At 52.0% G+C, this 22,350-nt stretch overlaps 1 protein-coding gene across 7 annotated transcripts in view; it reads left to right on the top strand.

Annotated features, from left to right (window-relative positions):
• Positions 1–22,350, top strand: part of PTPRS (protein tyrosine phosphatase receptor type S) — a 247,059-nt gene that overhangs the window by 204,433 nt on the left and 20,276 nt on the right. For 2 of the 7 annotated variants that reach the window (XM_084614680.1, XM_084614679.1), the window contains exons 14-23: positions 3,469–4,059; positions 4,747–4,844; positions 5,686–5,939; positions 7,485–7,578; positions 7,859–8,074; positions 10,880–11,037; positions 12,170–12,181; positions 14,840–14,952; positions 17,762–17,809; positions 21,980–22,077. In XM_084614680.1, the coding sequence (XP_084470806.1) occupies positions 3,469–4,059; positions 4,747–4,844; positions 5,686–5,939; positions 7,485–7,578; positions 7,859–8,074; positions 10,880–11,037; positions 12,170–12,181; positions 14,840–14,952; positions 17,762–17,809; positions 21,980–22,077 (1,682 nt within the window). The remainder of the gene's footprint in view (positions 1–3,468; positions 4,060–4,746; positions 4,845–5,685; positions 5,940–7,484; positions 7,579–7,858; positions 8,075–10,879; positions 11,038–12,169; positions 12,182–14,839; positions 14,953–17,761; positions 17,810–21,979; positions 22,078–22,350) is intronic. The other 5 variants (XM_084614681.1, XM_084614682.1, XM_084614684.1 and 2 more) reach the window with 5 other exon arrangements.

The raw sequence follows: 22,350 nt of genomic DNA, 5'->3' as shown, positions 1-22,350 counted from the left end.
CGTATTCCTTGTGGCAGGGCTGCTCCCGGTCCAAGCACAAAGAAACGGGGTCACGGCGAGAAGGCAGGGACAGAGCCAAGGAACGACAAAAGCCACTGAGGGATCTGTCTGCCTCTCGTTCCCCTGAACCTTTCTGCTGCACTGGGAAACGGGTGCCCTCGCCTCCTTTCATCCCTGGGGTCAGTGGTGCTGCAATTCCTCCTCCGCTATTACAGCTCAGCTCAGCTCTGCAGCACTTGAAAGGTTTTATGGGGAGAGGAGAGACCTGCTGGGCCTAGACCTGCAATTGGCCCTCTGAAACCTTCCCCTTATGTTTCAAGGCATTCCCATGGAATCGCATTTACCCCCCTCCCTCTCCGCTCGTATTGTTCCCTGCCCACCATGTTCTCGCATGCACTCCTCTCAGGCAGCAGCTTTCTACCCTTTTCATTCCCTTCCTGTGTCTCTCTCTCTCTTCTTGCTGGTTTTTCTTCCCCTTCCTTTTCTTCTCAGCTCAAGGGTTCTCTGCCTCCCCTTGCGCAGGGCAGCTGCATTAGCTGACATCAGCCACTCCTGGAAATGTTGTGAGCTGCCATTCCAGTGATCAAAGACCCTTGGTCAAATGTGGCGTAATTAACCTGGGCACCCCTAAGACTACAAAGCCAATGCAGAGCCGCAGCTGAGGGAGCGACGCAGCCAGGAATCTGGCATCCTGGCCTGGAATGGGAACGGCAGACACCAGCATTGTGACTCCCTTTCCATGCATCCTTTCTCCAGTGAGCGTTGGGGTTGGAGATTGGAGCCTTTCCCCTTTAATGTGGCCTTTTCTGCCCAGTTGGAGAGGGTCCTGGTACTGAAGAGGACAAACCGACACTGAATCCACAAATCCTCCAGACACTGAAGCAAACTTCATTCAGAGGCCAGCAGCAAACCACCAGCACATCTGCACCTCACTCCTTTCAGTGCCACTTTAATTCAGCTTGGCATACTGCCTCCTAGCATCTCCCCGCTTCTTATCCTCTCGCTCTTCCTAGATTTCCCTCTTTCACTTCTTTCCCTCCTCTGTCTTTCTCCCTCTCTCGCTTCTTCACTGGTCTCTTCCCTTTTCGTTTTCTCTTCCGTAGCCTTCCCCCCGGTCCTTTGTCACTCATTCCCTCTGTCTTGTCGTCCTTTCTCATCTCTCACATTAGAATGTGCAGCAGAGTTGCGTCAGTCACCCAGATCTGTTTTCTACAGCAGAGCAGCTATTACCCAAGACTCAAATTCTCCCAACTTGAAATAGCGTTCCCCCCCCCACCCACCCACCCCCAAAAAATGTTTCAAATGGCTCTGAAATGTTATCAACTCCTTTCCACTGTTGAGTCAATACACCTTCCAAGAGGAGAGATTTCTTTCTTTATCATTCAGGGCTAGGGGCTCAATTTAAATACTGTAATACATCCAATTTTCTCCTTTAGCATCCAACCCAATTGCAAAATAAAACACTTTTTTCCCTTTCCTTTCCCCACTCCCTCCAAATTATATTTGTGGTGCAAATGTAATATTTCCAGGCCTGGCTGATTATAGTAATGTTTGTGATAAAAACTGAGACATAAAGATAATGGCATTGTTTTTCTCTGTAATAACATTGTGTTTCTTAAGTGTTTCCAAAGGAGGTTTTCCCAGCAGCATTCACCAGCCATTCTCCAGTTGTTCAAAATGAATAAAACATTCATTTCAGGCAGCCCATGCCTGGGTGTTCACGTGTCTGGGCTGTTGCTTCCAACCAAGCAGGCTTCCCTGGTGTCCCCTGGTGCTGCCAGGGTCTCTGAGTGTGTCACACACACACTTGCCTTTCTGCCCAATGATGCCTTGCGTCAGCCAGGCCCAAAGCACCTTTCACATCCTCACCTGCATGACCCCAGCCAGATTAACTTCAGAGCTGGTTTGTGTTTCTCTGAAACCTGTTTCCTTCCCTTCTACCCTCTCCTCCCCTGCTTCCTCAACTGGGAGAGAGAAGGAAATTAGATCTTTAATAGAGAGGAGTGAGTGTAAACGACGCATGAGCTGCTGGAATTAATGCCCTCGTCACTCTGGCTCCGGTAACCCTGGGCCTGCATATGTAATCAAACCCTGGCCATTAGCTCATTTAGCATTCAGGCAGGGACAGGGCTCATTGGGCAGAGGCATCACCAAACTCCCACAATATCCCATAAACTCAGTAGAACTGACAGGTTGCGGAGGGCTGAGAACAATGTCCCTGTGATGTCCAGGAGGAGAGAAGCCGAACTGGGTAGACAGAGACTTGACTCTCCTCCACTACACCCATATCCTGGGGTCTGTTTCCAGTCCCCATTTGCCCCCATCTGTCTCTTCCCAGCTGGGTGATCAGATGGCTGCCAAACTTGCTTCGTGCCTGCTGCTCAGGACCCCAGGCTGCCCAGAAACTCGGCTTTCCCATTCTTCATTACTTCACCTTCAGCAACTCTGTGCTTTCCAGCTTGCTCCAGTCTATTTCTGTCCTGTTTTGCTGCCTGAGTTGTGTTGTCTAGTGGCTATAGCAGGAGGCTGGGAGACAGGACTCCTGGGTTCTCTCTTCCCAGCTCTGGGAGGCAGTCATGTCTAGTTAGTACAACTGGGGGCTGGAAGCTGGCCTCCTGGGATCTGTCACTGAGTCCCCGTGGACCCTTCCTGCAGAACATTTTGGAGGGAGAGGGAGTTAAAGCATCAGAACTGTATGTCTAAACCAGACTCTGGAGTAGTACTTAGCACTTCAATAGTATGTTTCCTTTCCTAAATTGAAGCCTGGCAAATTCAAACCGGAAACAAGTGTCAATTTTAAGTGAGAGTAATTAACCGTTGGAACAATCTACCAAGGGGTGGGGGTGGATTCTCCATCCCTGACTGCTTTCAAATCGAGATGGGATGTTTTCCAAAGAGACCCGTTCTAGGAATTATTCTGGGGAAGTTCTCTGGCCGGTGTTATCAAGTCGGATCGCCTGTGTGATCACAGTGGTCCGTCCTGGTCTTGGAATCTATGGCTCTAAATGCTGTCCGAACATTAACCCAATCATCGTCACAAAGCTTCCTGTGAGGTGGGCAAACGTTAACATTCCTGTTTCAGACAGTGAGTCACAGAGAAGTCAAGGTAAATGCTTCCGAAAGTGGCCACTAATTTTGGGAGCCTGACTTGAGACACCCAGGGCCTGATTTTCAGGGCAACCGGTGGTCGGTGGCAGCCGGGTGTGCCTGGCCCTGCTGAATTCAGTCTTGAAGATGTCTTGAATTGGGCACTCAAAAATCAGCAGCCACTCAAAAGTGTTGGTCCACATGGCCTTGGGCAAGTCACTCCGCAAGCGAGCAGCAGAGCCAACAAGAGAAGCCAGGATTTCCTTGTGCCCACTTCGTGAGATAGCTCTGCCCTCTGACCCCTTCACCCAGCTTCTCCATCCCCTGTGTGAGGAGGAGAGCTGGCGCGGGACTGAGCTCGTCTTTTCTGTTCTCTCCCAGTTCCAGGGAAGCCCATCCTGTCCGTGCATCAGACTCAGGAGAATTCTCTCCTGGTGAAATGGGAGCCTCCCTTGGATGCCGAAGGCCAGGTCATGGGTTACCGGCTCCAATTCGGTCGACAGGACATAGATCCCCTATTCACCTTGGAGTTCACGGCCCAGGAGGATAAGTACACCGCCACCAACATCCACAAGGGCGCCACGTACGTTTTCAAGTTGGCCGTGAAAAGCCGGGCTGGCTTTGGGGAAGAGGCCGTGCAGGAGCTGACCATCCCCGAAGACATCCCCAAAGGTTACCCCCAAATCCTCGAGGCGAGCAACATCACCTCCATGTCGGTCCAGTTCGGCTGGCTGCCCCCCGTGCTGGCCGAGAGGAATGGAGCCATTGTCAAGTACACCGTGGCCTACCGGGAAGCCGGTTCCCCCAGCAACCCCTTGGAAAAAGACCTGTCCCCCTCCCCCGAGAACTCATACACGCTCAACGGCCTCAAACCCAACACCGCCTACGACGTTAAAATCCGGGCTCATACCAGTAAAGGGCCTGGGCCATACAGCCCGACCGTCCAGTATCGGACGTTCCTACTGGACCAAGGTAGGACTTATCGGTTTCTCCTCTCTCTCCTTGTAACCGGGGCTGGCGCCGGGAGGCAGAGAGCCGGGGCGGTCCAGCCAGCCTAGGACGGGCTGGTGAGTAAATGCAAAGCACTTGGTCTCACGCACGGGCCCCGCGCTCCTCTCTGCCTTCGCCAGGTAAGTCCCTTTTACTGCTTCCTTCCAAGTTAAGTCCAGGCGCCCTCCTGACTGGCCACAGGGGCAAGCCAGCCTTTCTCACAGGTGGGATGAGCCTTTTCTTCAGCTTTTGCAAGCCGCCACGCAGCCAGATGCCAAACGCAAACCCGGCAGAGGCTTGTCCTCAGCTGAGCCTGCTCCGACGTCCAGAGCCTGATTCGCCACAGCAGCTGCTCGGGCGCCCAGCGTTTCATGGGGGTTTTGGCTTAGTGAGGCTGGGTGGGGTGGGGGGAGGCGGGATGTTTTTGGGCAGAGATCCTCCCCCACCCCGCCCATGGGTTAGGCTAGGGTTTGGCATGGGAAGGGGCGTCGGGGATGGGCCTCTGGCAAAACCCAAGCAGAGTGTGGAAGAGGGAGCAGGTCCTTCTGTTCCCTGCGTCAGTGCAGCTAGCCCCCTGCTGTCGGTATCTGATAGCCCCTCCGCTCTCTCTCTCCCCTACCCCATTCTTTCTCTTTCCCGTCCCCCTCCCTTTGCACTTTCTTCCAGCAGTTTTGCCCAAAAACTTCAAGGTGAAGATGGTGATGAAGACATCCGTCCTCTTGAGCTGGGAGTTCCCCGAGAACTACAACTCTCCCATCCCCTACAAGGCAAGTGGGACTAGGGACTCTGTCCCCCTGGCCCACCTCTCGGGGGCTGTAGGGCAGCAGGGGGTAGAATTCAGAGATGGTATATTCAGGGTTAAACCCTCCTCCTCCTCCACTGAACCCAGCTGCCATGGGCACTCCTGGAGAGACGCTTATCTCCTGCTCGGGGTCCAGCAGCTCCCATGGGGAGTCTGACTGTGGGAAGCTCGTCTCCGTTACCTCTACGTCAACCCACCAGGGGCTTTTTGCAGTGTTTTGGAACACAGCCTCTTCTCCCTGCCCCCAAAAACTTTTCTGAGCAGCAATGAAGTACAGAGCTGGGGACTGAGATTTGGGACTCTTAGATTCTGTACCTGGTTATGGAGGATGGGGAAGGAATATGGTCTAGTGGGTAGAGCTTGGAGCTTAAGAGACAGGACTCCTGAGTTGTGTTCCCAGCCACAGGCAGGGAGTGGTGTCTCATAGATGTGACTGGTGCGTTTGAGAATTGGTTTCATTCTCAGCTCTGCTGTTGAGTCCCTCTCACCTTGGGCAAGTCGCTCCAGTGGTCCGTGCCTCAGTTTCTCCATGTCTAAAATCAGAATACTGCTTCCCAGGGAAGTCATGAGGCTTCATCCCATGCCTGTGAAGTGCTGCAAGACCCAACGGAGGAGGGCGCTATAGAAAGCCAAAGGAGTTTTGCGGTTGCTCCCCACCCAGACACTCGTTCCCATGTACGCAGCAGTTGCGTGGAGGGGTTAGCGGCTGAGCTGCAGGGGCAGTGCTGCTGGGGAGGGCAGGAGGCTCTGTGGTGTGGTGTTGCATAGAGGAGGCTGACTCCTATGGGTGCTCTGGCCTTGCTCAGATCCAGTACAACGAGCTGAACATTGATGTGGACGGCCGCACCACCAAAAAGCTTATCACCAATCTGAAACCCCGCACTTTCTACAACTTTGTCCTGACGAACCGGGGGAACAGCATGGGCGGCCTGCAGCAGAACGTGGCGGCCTGGACAACCACTGACATGCTGACCAAGAAGCCGGAGGTGACTCACAAGGCCGACGCGGATGGCAACGTGGTGGTGATCCTGCCGGACGTGAAGAGCTCGGTGCCTGTCCAGTAAGTTCCTATTATTGCAGTGAACGTAGTGGCGGTAGATCATAACACACAGGGCCATGCAGGCAGCCACAGTACCCACAGAACGGGCACAGGCAGGGGCAGAGCAAACGTCTCCCTGCTAGCTGACCTGCAAGTGTGTCTCAACCGTGGTGTGGAGGAGCAGCCTCCCTGGGCTGAGAAGTGTTCATCTTCTGTGGCCCATTCAGTCCTTGGCTTGTCCACTGAGGCTACCAGCAAAGTTACCCACTAGCAGCAGGCGGGCACCGCTGGCTCATTCCCCCATGGACCAGCAAACAGACCCCGGAGAGTCGGTCAATGCTGGCCCAGATTCAAGCTGGTGACGTAGGCGGTGTCCTTATTACGAGGCCGCCTCCATCTGTCAGGGGGGTCGCTGTCCCATTTGCTTCCTCTTGCGGCACCACAAGCCCTTGTAAGCTCAGAGGAAGGGGGCACTGGGCTGGGAATCACAGGACCCAGGTTTGATTCCTGTGTGACCTTGGGCAAGTCTCTGCTCGGGGCCTCATCTGACCGTGGGGATTAATAATCCAGCCTTTGGCGGGGGTGGGGGCAGGGGCTGATGGCCATCTGTGCTTTGGGAAACCTCCCCCTTGACTTGTAAACTGTCTGGGGACAAGGCCCCTCTGGTACGGCGCAGCCCTATGGGGCCTTGATCGCAGCGAGGATGCCAATATTAAATAGCAGGGATACACATGATGATACTAACGAGGCAGAGATGCCTAGAACAGTTGATAGGAACTGCAAATTCCCCTGCAGCCCAGGGCCCGAGAGTGAGACGTGCCAGCTTCCGTGAGTCTGCTCCACTGCCTGTGCCCCGGCTCGGAAGCCGCGAGAGAGACCGAATGATGGTTTCAAAGGCAGGCCTGCCAGGGAAGGAAGGACCCATGGGGCAAAAATAAAAGGGCCCCTGTTGCCAGGGTGGAAACTAGCTAGTGTTTTACACCAAGCTAGGGGCTAAAAGTGAATGACTGGCTTTGGCTCTCCCTCCCCCATCCACAACGTCAGGAGGGGCCTGGTGACCTGGGAACGTTGGATCCCAAGGCTTCTGCTGTAGCACGAACTGTGAGACAGCTGCCCCCGGGAAAACGATTCGATGCAGTCGCAGGTGGGGGCTGGTTCATTTGCTGCAAGGTGCTCGCTCGGATCCTGCGGGGCTGCACAGAGGGTGGGTAGGCAGCCATGAGGGCATGGTCCTTGGAGAGGAGGAAACGGCCGACCTCGACTCTGCCAATGAGATGGTGTAAGTCAGGGATGCAGGGTGTCGGCCAGCAAGCGGCCTCCGCCTCCAGCCAGCGAGTGGGGGTGCGGATAGAGAGAGGCGGCGTGGGACCAACGTTATCTTATAACCCCCATCATCATTGTGTTGCTCAGGGGCTTTCCCATCAGCAGCATGCCAGGGGTTCCTTCCATAACGAATGGTCATGCCAGGTAGAAAAAATAATATCCTAGGACATATCCGCTCTGGGGGCTGTGTGAGATTCCGACCGGCAGCTTCATCCCTCTTGTTTTTTCCTTCCCGACTCTCAGGGCTTATTACATCGTGGTGGTGCCTTTAAAGAAATCGAGGGGGGGCCAGTTCGTGAACCCCGTGAGCAGCCCCGAGGAAATGGACCTGGAAGAGGTGAGCACTCGGTCAGCTCCGCTCCGATCACAGGGAGCGGCACCTCTGCAGATGAGCCAATGGCTATAGCCGACTGGGTGACGCATGACGCGCCATTGACCCCCTTTCCTGGAAAGATCAGCCCCAAAGCAAAGAGGGGGGCAGGGTGAATCCCCCAGAACATGTAGAACAAGCGGAGCTACTGTGTTCGCACTGAACAGTTCAATTCTCCCTCCCTTCCTCCTCGTCCTGGTGCACCGGCGCTGCCGGGTCTCAAGCGCTGCATTCTTTTCTTTTCCAGCTGATTCAGGACATCTCTAGGCTTCAGCGCCGCAGCCTCCGTCATTCCCGACAACTGGATTTCCCCAAGCCCTACGTCGCTGCCCATTTCCGCACGCTACCCTCCCGCTTCATCCTGGGGGACATGAAACACTACGACGACTTCGAAAACAAAGCCCTGGAGCCGGGACACAAATACGTCCTCTTCATCCTGGCGGTGCTGCAGGACTTGGAAGCTGTAAGTGTCTCTCGCTCCTCTGCTGTCTGTCTCTCTCGGAAGCTAGGGATCCTGCTGTCCCCTTATAGACCAGAATCGGCTGCTTCAGGTGAAATTACTTTGCAAGCCAGCCTGGGACCCGGCATGTACCATTTTTATGGCACTTGGGAACCATATTCCTCCAAGAACATTTTAAAATGGCTTTTGGGACGGTGGGGGCTACATTTTGAAAAGGTTTCCAAAAATCCACCTGGAAAATTTGTGAGCAGGGCTGTTTGCAGGTGCACATACCCTTGTCTGTAAACAAGCACTCACACGCAGGGCCAGGTAGCCAGGTGGCTCTGAGTGCGGAAGCAGTGGGTGAGTGCAATGCCCTTCAGTTTTACAGACGTGCTTCGGAAGGTGGTTTTTCACACTTGGGAAGAGCCCTGCAAATCTGCAGGTATCTGTGGACCATGTTTGCGGATCGGATGCAGATACAAATTTGGTATCCGCGCAGGGCTCTACACTTGGGCTCCAGATGTGAGTCTAGAACTGAGAGATACTGAAATATCAGCTCAGAGATCCCAACAACCAACCCTAACTTTGTTGCAAAAAGTGTCCCTCCCCCGAGCAGAGCAATAAACCCAGGCAGGCGTCCCGCTTTCACAGCAATGTGTCCTATGTGTGGGAAGCGTGAGCGGGGAGTGCCTTACCGAGAGAATCAGTTTAGCATGCTCTGGGTCCTGTTCTACATCTTTAGCAATCCTGTGAATTTCAGTGGCGCTGCACAAGCCTGAATTTGACCCTCTGTGAGCAGTTGCTTTAATATTCACCTGCCTTTTTTTCTGCTGCGAAATAGGAAACAGTCTAATACTTCATCACATTAAATTCCTCTGCAGAATTGTAGCGAGAAGTTATTGCAATCGTGTTTTTAAAGTGGGGGTGGCTGGAAATAAATATTTAGTTGTCTATTTAATATTAAAGGATTAGGCTGACACACCTGGGAACGGATTTCCCAATCGGATTACTCCTGCTTGTGGTAATTTCTGCTTTAAGGACGAGGTCCTGCACAGTCACTAGCAATGGGCTGAAATAACAGCAGCCATCCTCGGTGTCTGTGGACAGGAACAGCCCCTTCCTCCAAATGCCCGGGGAGGGGGAATTTCAGGGAAGGCCGCTTGCTTTGGGGGAGTGAGCACAAAGCTGCGTGCCACTCACCTGTGAGTGGTCATCCTGCCCCAGCTACCGACTCAGTTATGTCACCGCTCTGTGCCTCAGTTTCCCCTTCTGTACAGTGGGGGTGATAACACCTCTCTCATGGTGGGGTGGGTGTCGTAACATTTGTAAAGCCTTGACAAGGGAAAGTGCTAAGTGAGTGTTTGATATTATTCTGATCTCTTGAGTTGCGTGCCAAGAGGGCATTTCCATGAAATTGGGGCCTGTCTGGAGAACACTTCAATCTCTTCGGTCACTCGATTACAGATCTAAAAGTGGCAATTCTTCAACAAAAAAACTTCAGAAACAGACTCCAACGAGAGACTGCTGAATTGGAATTAATTTGCAAACTGGATACAATTAACTTAGGCTTGAATGAAGACTGGGAGCGGATGGGTCATTACACAAAGTAAAACTATTTCCCCATGTTTATTCTCTCCCCCCCCACCTCAGACGTTCTTGTCAACTGCTGGCAATGGCCCACCTTGATTATCACTACAAAAGGTTTTTTTTTTCTCTCCTGCTGATAATAGCTCACCTTAAGTGATCACTCTCGTTACAGTGTGTATGGTCACAGCCATTGTTTCATGTTCTCTGTGTATATAAATCTCCCCACTGTATTTTCCACAGTATGCATCCGATGAAGTGAGCTGTAGCTCACGGAAGCTCACGCTCAAATAAATTGGTTAGTCTCTGAGGTGCCACAAGTCGTCCTGTTCTTTTTGCTGGAGACATGAGAAGCTTTTGGCTAAGAGGGCTCTGCTGTAATGGACGATGTGTGGTAGCATTCTCCATCCAGCCGGACCCCTAATAGAGTGAACGTACAGTGGTTCTCTAGAAGGCAGGCAGCCTCCCCTGGGGTGGAGCGTGTCAGTAGTTCTGTACTGGGAGTACAGCCTAGGCTGAGGAGAGGGAAGGAGAGAAAAATTCTGTTTATTAATTTGTACTTAGTGAAGGGGGGGGGGGGAGTTGCCATGTCATTCTGTGTCTCAGTATTAATCCCGTCTTTACTCCTTTCCCCCTCCCCCATTTCAACGTAATCCTGGCTGAGCGCCAAATCCAGAGGGTGAGGTGAGGAATTGGAGGTAGAGTGGGGAGAGGCCGCTGGGTTAGTGTGAAATGGAGGCCTGCACAACCTGTTCTGAAGCAGCTGGTGCTGACTGCGTTGGAGACAGGATACGGGACTAGATCACTGGTTCTCAGCCTATTTACCATTGTGGGCCGCATCCAGTATTACCTGTATGGCCCTGAGGATGTCACATGGGCCGCAAGCAGCCCACGGGCCGCAGGTTGGGAACCACTGGACCAGATGGACCTTGGGCTAAGCCAGTCTGGCCGTTCATGAGAACGTGGGGTCTCCTTGGTCCATCTAATCTAGCATCCCGTCGGATAGTGTCTAGATCAGTTCCTTCAGAGGCAGGTGCAAGAACTCACCTACTGGACAGCTATGGGGAAAGTTGCTCATAGAGGAAGTTTCTTCTTAACCCCATGTGCTAGTGGTTGGTGTCTGCCCCAAAGCTTGTGGGCCTATCTCCCTTATAAGGGCTTCTCTTCTGGAATGAAGCTGGGGCTGTTCCCAGGCCCACACCTCTTTCTGAATGCTGTTTTATTATGTTTTGTGTTTTCCAGACATTCGCAGCTAGTCCTTTCTCCGACCCGATCCAGCTGGACAACCCCGACCCGCAGCCAATCATCGACGGAGAGGAGGGCTTGATATGGGTCATCGGGCCAGTCCTCGCCGTGGTCTTCATCATCTGCATCGTCATCGCCATCCTGCTCTACAAAAAGTAAGGGTCGTCTCTGTGCCCACTCCCAGGAGCTCAAGAGCATTGCACGCTCTGTCTCAGAGTCGCTGGGCTGAGGGTGCGGCTCTTGGTCAGAGCTACAGAGCAACGCGCTGGGGAAAGGAGATGCTGCGGGAATAGGGAGGGACTGGGCAGCTCGGGACTGGGCATGGGATCACCTGGTTCAAATCCAGCCCAGGTCCATAGTCAATAAAGCCATGTCCATGTAGTGGTAGTTCAGTGGCCTCGAATGAAACGGGTTTGGCAGATCTCAGCCCAGTTCCTAGAGGACAGAGGTTCACATTGGGCGATTCCCCTCTGGTTCAGCACGGGGGGATGTGGAGGAATGTTCTGCTGATGCCCACAGCCTCTCCAGTGTGTGGGTAAACAGAGGCCTCCAGGGCTCTGTCTGGTGCTCTTCACGCAAGCCCACGGATCAGAGCATTAGGCTGCTTCTCCAGCTGGGGGCGGGAGGGGGGATACAGAAGAGATGAGAAGAGGAGCAGTGGGGGTGCAACGTGCTTTTGTGGGAGGCTCCTTGAAAGCCACCCACCTTCCCTCATGCAGCCAGCCACCAGAGCAGCTCACGAGCACAGAGCAGCAAGTTCCGGCAACAGCCTGCTATCCCGACCTTTGTGTATCGGCTCCCAGGGCCCTTGGCTCAGCTACAGGAGCACCCAGGTCCAGCCCGACCATGTGCAGAGTGCCGGGGTGGGGGGAAAGGGAGGGGGAATGGCCAGAGAAAAAGGACTGGGCCGGAAAGGGAGGGGGAATGGCCAGAGAAAAAGGACTGGGCCGGGGGGGGAAGCCAAGGAAGGGGGGATGACAGAGACTGTGCCAGCACAAGTCACAGAGTGACACTGGTAGCAGGGGCACCCGGCATACGGGCTCTGCCAGTCAGGCTTTGCCATGCTCTCTCTTTCATCTGCCTGGAGATTTCTGCCCATGCCCTTGGGGATGTTCTTAGGCACCCGCCTTTGCTTTATCCCCACTGGGTTTGAAATGTCTGAATACCATCTGTTGGTGGCGCTCCGAGCTGGGGATCTCGCCTTTCCGTGTGTGTCATGGGGGTTCACGCTCCGTTCTAACCCCAACGTTTGTCTTTTCTTCCTTCCACTTACTGCTCCCCGGACAGCAAACCAGACAGGTAAGAGCACCAGGTTTGGCATCTCTGTAGATCCCCACCACACCGGACTGGCTGTGCCTTGGGGCAGAGATCTCTGCCCACATGATGACTTGTCTCCTGCCCTTGGCACTCCCACTGTCCTAAAGGACATCGGATACCAAGATCTCACAGGCGCATTTGTGCCAGCGGAAAGGCAGAAGGGGTGAAGGGAAGCCCAGCTGCCTGTTCAGGATAGGATGGCCCCTCTTCCAGCCAAAGCCAAATCCTGCTTGGAGGAGGAGGAGGGTGGCCGTAAATGTTGGGTTAATGGAGCAGAGACGCACCTGCTCATGTTGCAGTCCAAGCCAAATGCAGGGCCAGGGGATGTCTACTCTCCCTGTCCGATGGCTCTGTGCTGACTTTCCCTGGAACTCTGGGAGTCTTTCCAGCCATTTCCAAGGCTGTGAGCTAGAAATAACTCACAGGCTTGGCCATGAGTATTCTGGCTCCAGTCAGAAGCAGCAGTGAATGAAAGTGCAGTGCCGTGATTCCCAAGCAATGCTCCTTGTAGAGCAGGCTGGGCTTATCACACTGCCCCGAGCTACTAGGGGCTTTAAAAGACAACTAAAAATGCATTCAACGCTCTCCACCTCTGTGTAGGTAATGGCATCTCTGTAGCTGCAGCAGGCATGGGAGACTGGGGGGTTTCTGTGGGAAGGGGGGTGGCCATCAAGTGACCTGGGCTACAACGATACATGAGATTCTCAGTCGGCAACGAGGCAGAGAAAGTTCCTAAATAGACTGAGAAGCAAATCTTATTTCTTTCTGCCTCGGAGCCGTGGGTAGAACAGCCTGTGCTTTGCAGGTGCTCCTGTAGACTCCAGCTCCTGGGGCTTAAAATCCCTTGGCCGAGACCAGAACTTGTCTACACACAGAGTTGCATTGGTGTGACTTGAAACCAGTACAGTTAAAGGTGTGCAAAAGGCTGGGTGGACACATTTATTTCGGTTTAAACCAGGTTTATTTTGGTTTATCTTAAGTCCGTTAGGCTTTGTCTACGCCCACAGCTGCACTGGTTTAACTAAAGATGGGATTTTTAAACTGATTTAGTTAAATTGGTGCAACTTTAGCCTGGGGTACACTAACAGATTAGGTCGTTTTAACTACATCAGTCAGGTGTGAAAAATCCACATTCTGGAGTGGCGCAGTTAAGTTAAAGCGACCTAAGTCCTTGTGTAGACAGTGCTAGTGAGTGGAAGAATTCTTCCATCGACCTGGCTACCACCTCTTGGGGAGGTGGGTTGCCTACACCAATGGGAGAATCTCTCCCGTCAGCGTAGGTAGTGTCTACACTTAAGTACTACAGCCATGAAGCCGCAGCAGCCCAGCTGTGCCCACTGTAGCATTTTAAGCGAAGAAAAGCCCTTTGTGTGTTGACGCTCTTAAATCAATTGAACCCTGGTTTCTGTTGGCCTAGTTTGCCCCTGTAAATTTGCTAAACCAATGTAAATAGTTTTAAACCTATATGAGTGTCCATTTAGGCATTTGCATTGGTTTAACTAAATCAGGGCAAGTTTATGTGTAGACAAGTCCAAACACGAGTGGGAACAAGTTAAGCTAAACTAAAATAAGGCACTCAAGCTGAAGTAGGCTTTGTTTAGACTGGAATGTTGCACCTGTTTAACTTCTGTCAGTTTTTAAACTAACATATCTAAACTGGTGCCAAAGCCTGTGTGGACATGCATATTCCGATTTAAGAGTGTCTTATTTCAGTTTGACTTAAACCGATTTCTGTTCAATCTAAACTAAACCAAATTAAGCATGTCCACGCAGCGTTTGGTACCAACAAAACTAAATCAGTTTAAAATCACACCTTTAGCAGGGCAACTCTTTCATGTAGACAAGAACCTTGGAGCGTCCACCCAGGGATTAGCTCCGGTTTAATTAAAACAGTGTACGTTTGTGTGTAGATAAGGCTCGGTAAATGACCAGTGCTGTAAATGAAGTTGCCAGTGTACGTTAAGTTGCAGCTGCGCCATTGTAAGCTGCACTGTGTAGCCACTCTTTATCACCGAGATAGAGCTCTCCTGGCGACAAAATAAAATCACCTCCAGCGAGGGGTGGTAGCTTCATCCCCGGGAGCGCGGCTCCCGCCGACGGAGTGCTGTCCACACCAGTGCTTTTCATCCTTCAAACTTTTATCCTTCGGGGGATGGGGTGTTTTTTCAGACCCCTGAGCGACAAAAGTTTTAACGACGAAAGTGCCAATGTAGACATCGCCTGAGTTGAGTGTGTGCAACTTGCAAACGGAGAAGATGGAAAGAGGCTTTAGCAGAAAAGCCACTCACGTGGGGTTTAAGGTAAAGCCCCCTGATATACAGAAGCCTGTCGGGTGCCTTTGCAGCCATATCCCTCGACGTATGATGGAGTAGCTTCCAGGACGTTGCTATTGGCTTGAAGGGTCATTGGGAGAACGCCACATCCACTGAGAGCCACAGGAGTGCAAGTCGCATTCTTTGTGCCTTGCACCCATTTTCTGAGCCAGTAGGTCATTCAGGACGTGGCTGCATTTGGCTCAGCCTCGCCTGAGAGTGGCACCCACTTACACCAGGTCCGTACTCGGCTGCTGGCCTGCCCGAGTCAGTTGGAAACGCAGAAAGGGCCCCAAACCAACAGGCTTTCTACTTTGGTTTTTAAAAGCAAACGGAAAGACTCCGAGCCGCGGACCAAATGTCTCCTGAACAACGCCGAGATCACTCCTCACCACCCCAAGGACCCGGTGGAGATGAGACGCATCAACTTCCAGACTCCAGGTAACTGGCTGCAAACCAGCCTCTCTCCCTAGGAAAGAGAAGTGGAGTGACTGCCCTTCCCCCAGTCCCTTCCTGCCTGCATTAAGGCTGTTGCAATGCTGTCTCCGCTGCAATCCAACTCTAGCCAAATACACAATGGAGAAATTTCTTGAGCCCTGTCTATGCTAAGCGAGAGTGCTGCAAGAAATCCATGCTTGGAGCCCTCTGAGGTGGCAGCATCTTGTGTCTCCGCACAACAGCCACTCCAGCCATTGTGAATGGGTTGTACCAGACAGCTGCAATGGCTGGAACTACTGTAGCTGTGGTCCAACTGGACTGGTGCAGCCCGGGTTAGATAGGCAGCCATGAGCATTGGAGCTGCCCCGACTTAGCTCAGTCCTCCTGACTCAATCTTGTAATGCAGTGCCTAAGATTTGGAAATTACCCAAGGGCCCCAGGGATGGGAGCTACAGGATTCCCAGAATGCACCAGTGCAAGCACATCTGTCACGGGCACTGTGTGCTGATGCACCAGAATAGTTCTTCAGAAACAGCTCTGTCGTGCGGACACATGAATCCATCACAAGGAGAAGCAAGACAAGCAGTTGTTCATGCAAGCAAATGCCCCGACAGCCTTTTCTCGCTTAGTGTAGACACCCTCTTGGGGGAGGGGGGGTCCTGCTGGTCTCCTTCCCCAGCTAGTAAAACACTTACCCACCTTGTAGAGAGGCACCAGGCACCCTCCCTTCTACACCTACGGGCCTCCGTACACGTGCATGGGTCAGCTGCCTGCATGGCAACTCTGCAAGCCTCCACCAACATGCATCCAGCACGGGCACTTCCCCACATAGAGGGACACCCGCACTGCTGCACAGAACGGTGCCTGCAGGCTGGCCCGCTGCGTGGCTGGGGGGTCCCCACAGCAGGAGGAGTTGGAAAGGAATTTGTTGTGCTGTTGGGGCTGGTTGTCGTTTTTGCTGTTTTGTGCTCGTCAGTAATGTTTCTGCAGCTCCCCCCTGCCCATCTCTGTCCTTGGGATTGCCTCAGCTTTCTCGGGGGAGAGGGGGAGCTGAGAAGTTGGTAGCTAATCAGAGGGCAAGGATTGCTGCTGAGCCCTAGGGCAGTGCTCAGTTCAGATTCCCACAGCGAGGAGATGGGAGCCGCCTTCCCCAGGGTCAGTCCCAGCAGCCCAAGCTTTGTGGCTGGGTAGGGGCTGAACCTCCTTAGGTAGCAAAGGCAACGGGTTCAAAGCAGCCCCTGGAGACTGAACACACAGGAAGATTCAGTAGCAGCCAGAGTTGTCGTGAACTCTGGTCCAAACTCCGCTCTGTTCCACTAGTGTCAATCCAAAGTAACTGCAACGGAATCAGTAGAGTTACTCTGGATTTACAGCAATTCAGCTGAGAGCACAATGGGTCCCAGGCTGGTACTGCTCCTTACTGCTGCCTCTCTGCTGGGGCATGGAGTCCAGTGTGCCCTTGCAGTCCTCCTGCAGCCTGAATCCCAGAGGCGGGGATGGTGCCCAGTGTTGCTTGGAGAGCTTGGGTTATTGCAGCTCTGTCTGACCTTCCACCCTTCGTAGAAGCAGTTTCCCAGAAGAGCTCCAGCTGCAACTGGCAGCAGTTCACTTTGCGTTAAAGGAACTGTTTCCAAGTGCCCACTGGGGAAACGTGCTTTATGACGGGTGCAAATGGGACGCTCCACAGAGCAGCTCCTGTTATGCAGGGAGGGTGAATTCATCCCTGGAGTAACTCCATTCATACCAGTGTCTCTACCCCAAGGAAGAATGAACCTGGAGCGAGAGGGGGCTGGAGTTTGCACATCTGGGCATCGAGCTTAGGGTGCCCACTTCCCCCAGGCATTCTGGCACCTAGGTATCGATTGACGCATCCACAGCTAGGCTCCATGTGCAAACAGAGGCCAGCACGTGAGAGAAGTTCTCCGGACAGGAGTCATTTCCATCTCAGCCCTAGCCAGCAAGCTCAGAAGAAGCTAGTCAGTCTCAGTGTAATAGCTGATGTATTCTTTATTGGGAGACTCTTTCCTGCCCTTGCAGAGGGATGGCTTGATCAGAAAGCCGCTTTCCATCTCAGACTGTTGTAGGCCAGCAGGTCTGTTCCCCGTTGGCCAGTGCAGGAGTGGTCTCTAGTGTGTCCTTCAGGGAAGTGTGCAATGTAGTTTTAAATGGCCCCGGCCATAGAATCGTAGGACTGGAAGGACCTCAGTAGGTCATCTAGTCTAGTTCCCTGCACTCAAGGCCGGTGATGCTTCCAACTTCCCTTGGGGAACCATTGCACAAAGAGAGCTCGGCGGTGGTGACTTTATCTTAATACTTACCTGATAATCCAGGCGGGGATTTTCAAAGAAGCCTAAATGAGTCAGCTACCCAGCTCCCACTGAATTTCCGTGGGAGGTGGGTGTTCCTTTGAATATGCCAGCCTGCAGTGTGCCGATGGTGAGGAGAGATCCATGGCTCAGGTTGCAGGTGGGAGACTCTCTGGGTACATGCAGCCACTAAAATAAAATCTAGTCTGGCACAAAGACCGGCTCCTGCCCTGTTCTCTGTAAAGGCTCCCTGTGATCCAGAGAATCTTCATTCTGTCCCCAGTAGCAAATGAGGGACTGGGGGGATGGGGGGTACACACATGGGGTTGGAGGAAATAAAGCACTTTTCAGTGGCCCTGCCCCTACCGAATCAGCACAAAAAATTAACTTTTCATTTCCTCTTAAATTTATGTTGCTTTTTCCGTTTGATTAGCATGAAATTTTAAAAAAAAAAAAAAAAGAAAAAAGTGTATTTTTATTTATTTATTTTTTACTGTTTTCTGCAGATTCTGGTCTGAGCAGCCCTCTCAGTGACCCTGAGTTTGACTTTGAAAGTTAGTTCCTGTGTGTTTTTGTTCCCGTTGGTTTACATTTTTTCCCCTTTTGTTGGTTTGTTTCTTTTGTCGTTTTTTCTTTTGTTTTTTTCCCCGTTTTTCACTGAACTCTCTGTGTGTCCCTGTGGCGCTTGCCATCTCATCCCTCTCCTGTGCCATTTGTTTGTCTGACCGCGCTTCCAGTTTTACAGTACCAAACTCAGGCCTTGTCAAAGTGACAGTAATGGCGACAGTAACATAGGGACGGAGTTCCTAGTGGCTGACTTAAGAGACGCTGTCCGTCCCTCTGTCTGTCTCGTTCTCTCTCAGGAGATAATTCTGGTTTTCAAGGCGCCCGTGTTAAAGGTGTTTCAAGTCTGAACTCAGAACAGTCCTCAAAAGCTCGGCTAAATGTGCATCATTCTGATCCGTGGGAGAAAGCAGCTCTATGTACACTGGTCTGCGTGTGTGTTTGTTGCTCCATTGTATGGGTAAAGGGAAGACTGTAGCCAAAGACCATACTCCTCCGCTCTCCTCTTAAGAGACCCGCACTGACACCCTTTTATGACAAACTAGGGAAAAGGCCATTTCCAGTACCTGGCACCTGCTTGACACTCACCTGGAAGCTCAGTCCTCTGTCTATGGTCTGCACCTCCGTTGGGTTTCATTAAAAGCACCCTCCAACTGCAGGGGAGTTTGCTAAGATAAACAAGCTGTGGCCTGCACCAGATGTTCGGGTGATGTTTCTGCGGAGTTGGCTGGCACACAGGAGTGGAGCGATAAGATTAGAGAGGCTCAAGTGATTGAAATGCTAGATGAGACCTGCTCTAAGACTTTGACCAGGTAGAAGCTGGGATCCAGGCTCCTAAGTCCTTTTGGCACGTTAGGCAGTTACTTACCCTTGGCTAGGTGCTTCCAACACACACTGACTTCAGCAGGAGCTGCCGATGCAGCTCTAGAGCCTTTGCCTGGAGTCCTAGATGATGGGGTTGGAACAGGCCTCTAGACAATTTAGTCCATTGTTGGCACTGAGCTGAAAGGACCCTCTCCTCTCGGTACAGGGGTGGTCCCAGATGAACCCATCTGTGCTCCTCTGCGAAATGACGTTACCAGCTGCTTGCTTAATCCAAACCCATATCTTTCCTCTCCCCCTCGACACAGTGCATTTCAGGATCTTACGGAAAACCCTGATGTGCCTGGCAGCCTGGCCAGGAAAGTGTTTACTCATTTAAGAGAATTCCAGCCTATTTTCCTTATAAAGAACCCTCGGAATTGATCTGACATGGGGATGTCTGCCCTAGGAGACCAGGAGAGAAGCCAGTTCCCAGGCAGTCTCAGCTGTTGGTTTATGAATGTGGGGGGTGGGCAGGGACACACTGATGCAGGGAGCCTGAGATGTCTGAGGCTGGATAAAGGCTGAGGCTTTTCGCTGGAACTCTGACAAAGGAAACATCTCCTCAAATCCATTAAAGGAGAATGTGACTTCCGTGGTGCAGATCTTGGATGGGGCCTTTCCCATCATCCTCTGTGTGATGGGATGGACAGGGACCTCATACTGGGACCAAATAGCCTCTGACCCTTTGGTTTTCTTGCTTTTTTTTTTTTTTTTTTTGCTCCTGTTATTTTTTTTAACCTGTATATTTATTGTTTGGGATTTAATTTACGACTCTGTTTCTAATTGCACTTCAGCTAATAATCTGAAGCTCCTCCCAGCAGAGTCAGATTCAGGTGGTGGCAGCTGGCCCATATGCTGGCTGCCTGCCTCGCTGCCTCCCACCCCAGGTGGGAGGAAGTCAGCAGGAGGAGTAATGTGTACAGATCTGGAAACAATTTATTATGTTGCCAGTGGTGGTTCTGAATAGAACTCAATTTGCTCTAATGATCAAGGGAAGTTTCTGGCCCTCTGCAGCACCTACCTCTTACTCTCAGAAAGGGCAGAAGGAGAAAGCGAGGGTTCTGTGCTGAATGTTTGTTATAATGTTAGCATAGTGCGTCACTTCTTCCATACATGGAGAGGCCGCCCCTTGGCCAAAAGGGTCCCAAAGCTCTTTATGAGCTAGATGTAGATGAAGGAAACACTTCACTTCCACCACTGAAACACAGCTGTCTCTGGGGCGGAACGCAGGAGACTCTCTTGTCTGAGGACAGCAAGAGGTGTGTAGAGAATCAGGCAAGCTAGAAACCCACTGGCTGTGACTCCTTCCTTCCACGAGCCGGGAGAAATGTTCTAGCCTGACCCAGTTGGGCCTGACAGGCCATACTGGTCCAGCTTACCTTCCATATACCTTTTGCCTCCTGGTTTTATTTTTTCTTATCCTCCGTGTCTCCATTTTCTGCCTAGCTGTCCAATTCCGGAAGGGATGATTAGTTAGTTTGGGAACAAAGGCATCTGACTTGGGATGCCGATCTGGGCCAAGCCCTCTTCTGTCTGTGGTGAGCCCAGTCTGTGGCCTGGGGAGTGAAAAATACACTGTAAAACTGAGGATTGTCATGCTTGCTTTGCCATCTCTGTGCTGAGTTTTCAGAGTAACTGACCATGCTGCTGCCGCCGCTACTTACTTTGTCACACACGCCACCAACGGGGCTCGAAATTCTCCATGGCTCCCACCTCCCCTACTCCCCTTTCCATTCGGGGTGGGGGGCAACGCAGTGGCTTCTCAAAAGGTTGCCCGTGTCTTGGCTGGCAGGCAGCGGAGTGGAGATGCTGCTGGAACGAGGGCCCAGATCTTCCCAGGTGTTTAGCTGCCTCATTCCCATTGCAATCAGTGGAAGTTAGGTGCCTCAATACCTTTGCAGTGTCTCGGCCAGGGTGATTTGATGCAGGTGAGCAGTGCCTGAAAAGCTTCTCCACGCAGGTTTCTATTTGAGCGCTTGAGAGCAAGGGATGGTGGTGTGAGGCCCCACTTCGTGAACCTGAGTTCACACTCCCACAACCACCTTTTCCGCTGTCCCTTCTCCAGTCGTCCTAGCTACAAATCTCAAAGCAGGATGCACAGATTAGTAGGATTTTCAGTCCAGTTCCTGACCGAGCCCTACCACCAATCTCATTAGTCCACTGTGACCGCCTCCTTCAGACCCAAACGTCATATGAAAGGGTGCAGTGTGATTCCTTTTCATGGCTCTTGCCAGACACATCCATGTTGACGCAGAGGGAGCTCCCTTTGCGTTCAGAGACCCATGCCATCCAGAACTCAGCGCAGTGGGGCTTAGGGATGCTCTGGCAAACGGCCAATGAGGTGCCAGGTTTGGAGAGGGCAAGGTGCATTCTCCTTTTGTCCTGGAAGGTGAAACGCGCCCCCTTCTGGTGCCACTTTGATCAGAGAGTGGCACCACCGGAACAGGCCCATGGAGTCTGCCTACAATGGTGGCCTTTGTCCCTGCAGGATCGCTCAAGGGCTGGTCAAGGGACCCACAGGAAAGAGCAGTGGGAAGAGTTGGCCACTGGCCAGTCATGCTGTGGAATGAGCCTCTTCACAGTGATGCGCTGAACATGTGCTTGGCGTTTTGGTGGGGAGAGGAGAGGTGTTCCCAGAATGATGTAACATTTCCTTTATGCTGGACAGGAAGGCTCTGGATTGAGGGCAGTTGACCCAGCCCTGGTGTGTTTGCATGGAGCCCTAGGCCAATATGCTCCCCAGTGAGCTTTAGAGGGGTTTATTATCACATGCAGAGCCACAACAACAACTTTGAAAAGCCTCCTCAACTCTCTCCCATCTGCACTCCCCTCCCCACCCACCCATTATCATCGGTCGGCAAGAATTCTGCCCCGTCCCTGTCTTTGAGTCGGTGTTTGTTTACGACCATGCCGAGTGCTGTGACATTTGCTGCGTAGGTTTCCTTTGGCAGAGTTTGCTCGTTTCAAGTCCACTCCTGGAATCGCTAACAAGCATCTGCTCTTTGGATTTGTTTTTTCCCTTTTTATTTTCTTTTGGTAAATGTTGAGAATGGGGCCATCACAGGGGAAAGCTCTCATTTTCCTTTTTACTTCCAAGGACACAATTTCGAGCCCTGAATCGTCTCTCTTCTAACCTTCCTCCTTTCATTGCAGATCTCACATTGTAATTTTTTTCTTGTTTTTATTTTTTCCCTTATAAAATATGCAACATTGACAATTGGTGGTGGGTGGTTTTTTTTGTTTTTTTGTTTTTTAATTAAATGAGATTTCTTTTCTCCCGCTGTCTTTTCTGCTAGGTATGCTCAACCACCCACCAATCCCCATCTCCGAGCTGGCAGAACACACGGAGCATCTCAAAGCCAACGATAACTTGAAATTATCCCAAGAGTATGAGGTACGGGCAACAAAGGGCATGCTGGGTGGGCCCTCAGAAGCATGGGCCTAGGAAATCCACCCAGACCCCAATCCAGCAATGCAATTAGGCACAAGCTTAATTTTGTGCACATATGTATTCAAGTTGAAGTCAGTGACCTGCTCAAGTGCTTTGCTGGACTGGGCTGCAGAGAGCAAACGTTGTAGTATAGACGAATCTGTGTGCAGTATTTGGATTGTAAGATCTTTGGGGCGGGGACCATCATTTTCGTCTGTGTTTGAACAGCGCCTTGCA

The sequence above is a fragment of the Lepidochelys olivacea genome, assembly GCF_965140295.1.
Source record: "Lepidochelys olivacea isolate rLepOli2 genome assembly, chromosome: 25".
Taxonomy (NCBI): domain Eukaryota; kingdom Metazoa; phylum Chordata; order Testudines; family Cheloniidae; genus Lepidochelys; species Lepidochelys olivacea.
This window is presented reverse-complemented; position numbering and strand designations above follow the sequence as displayed.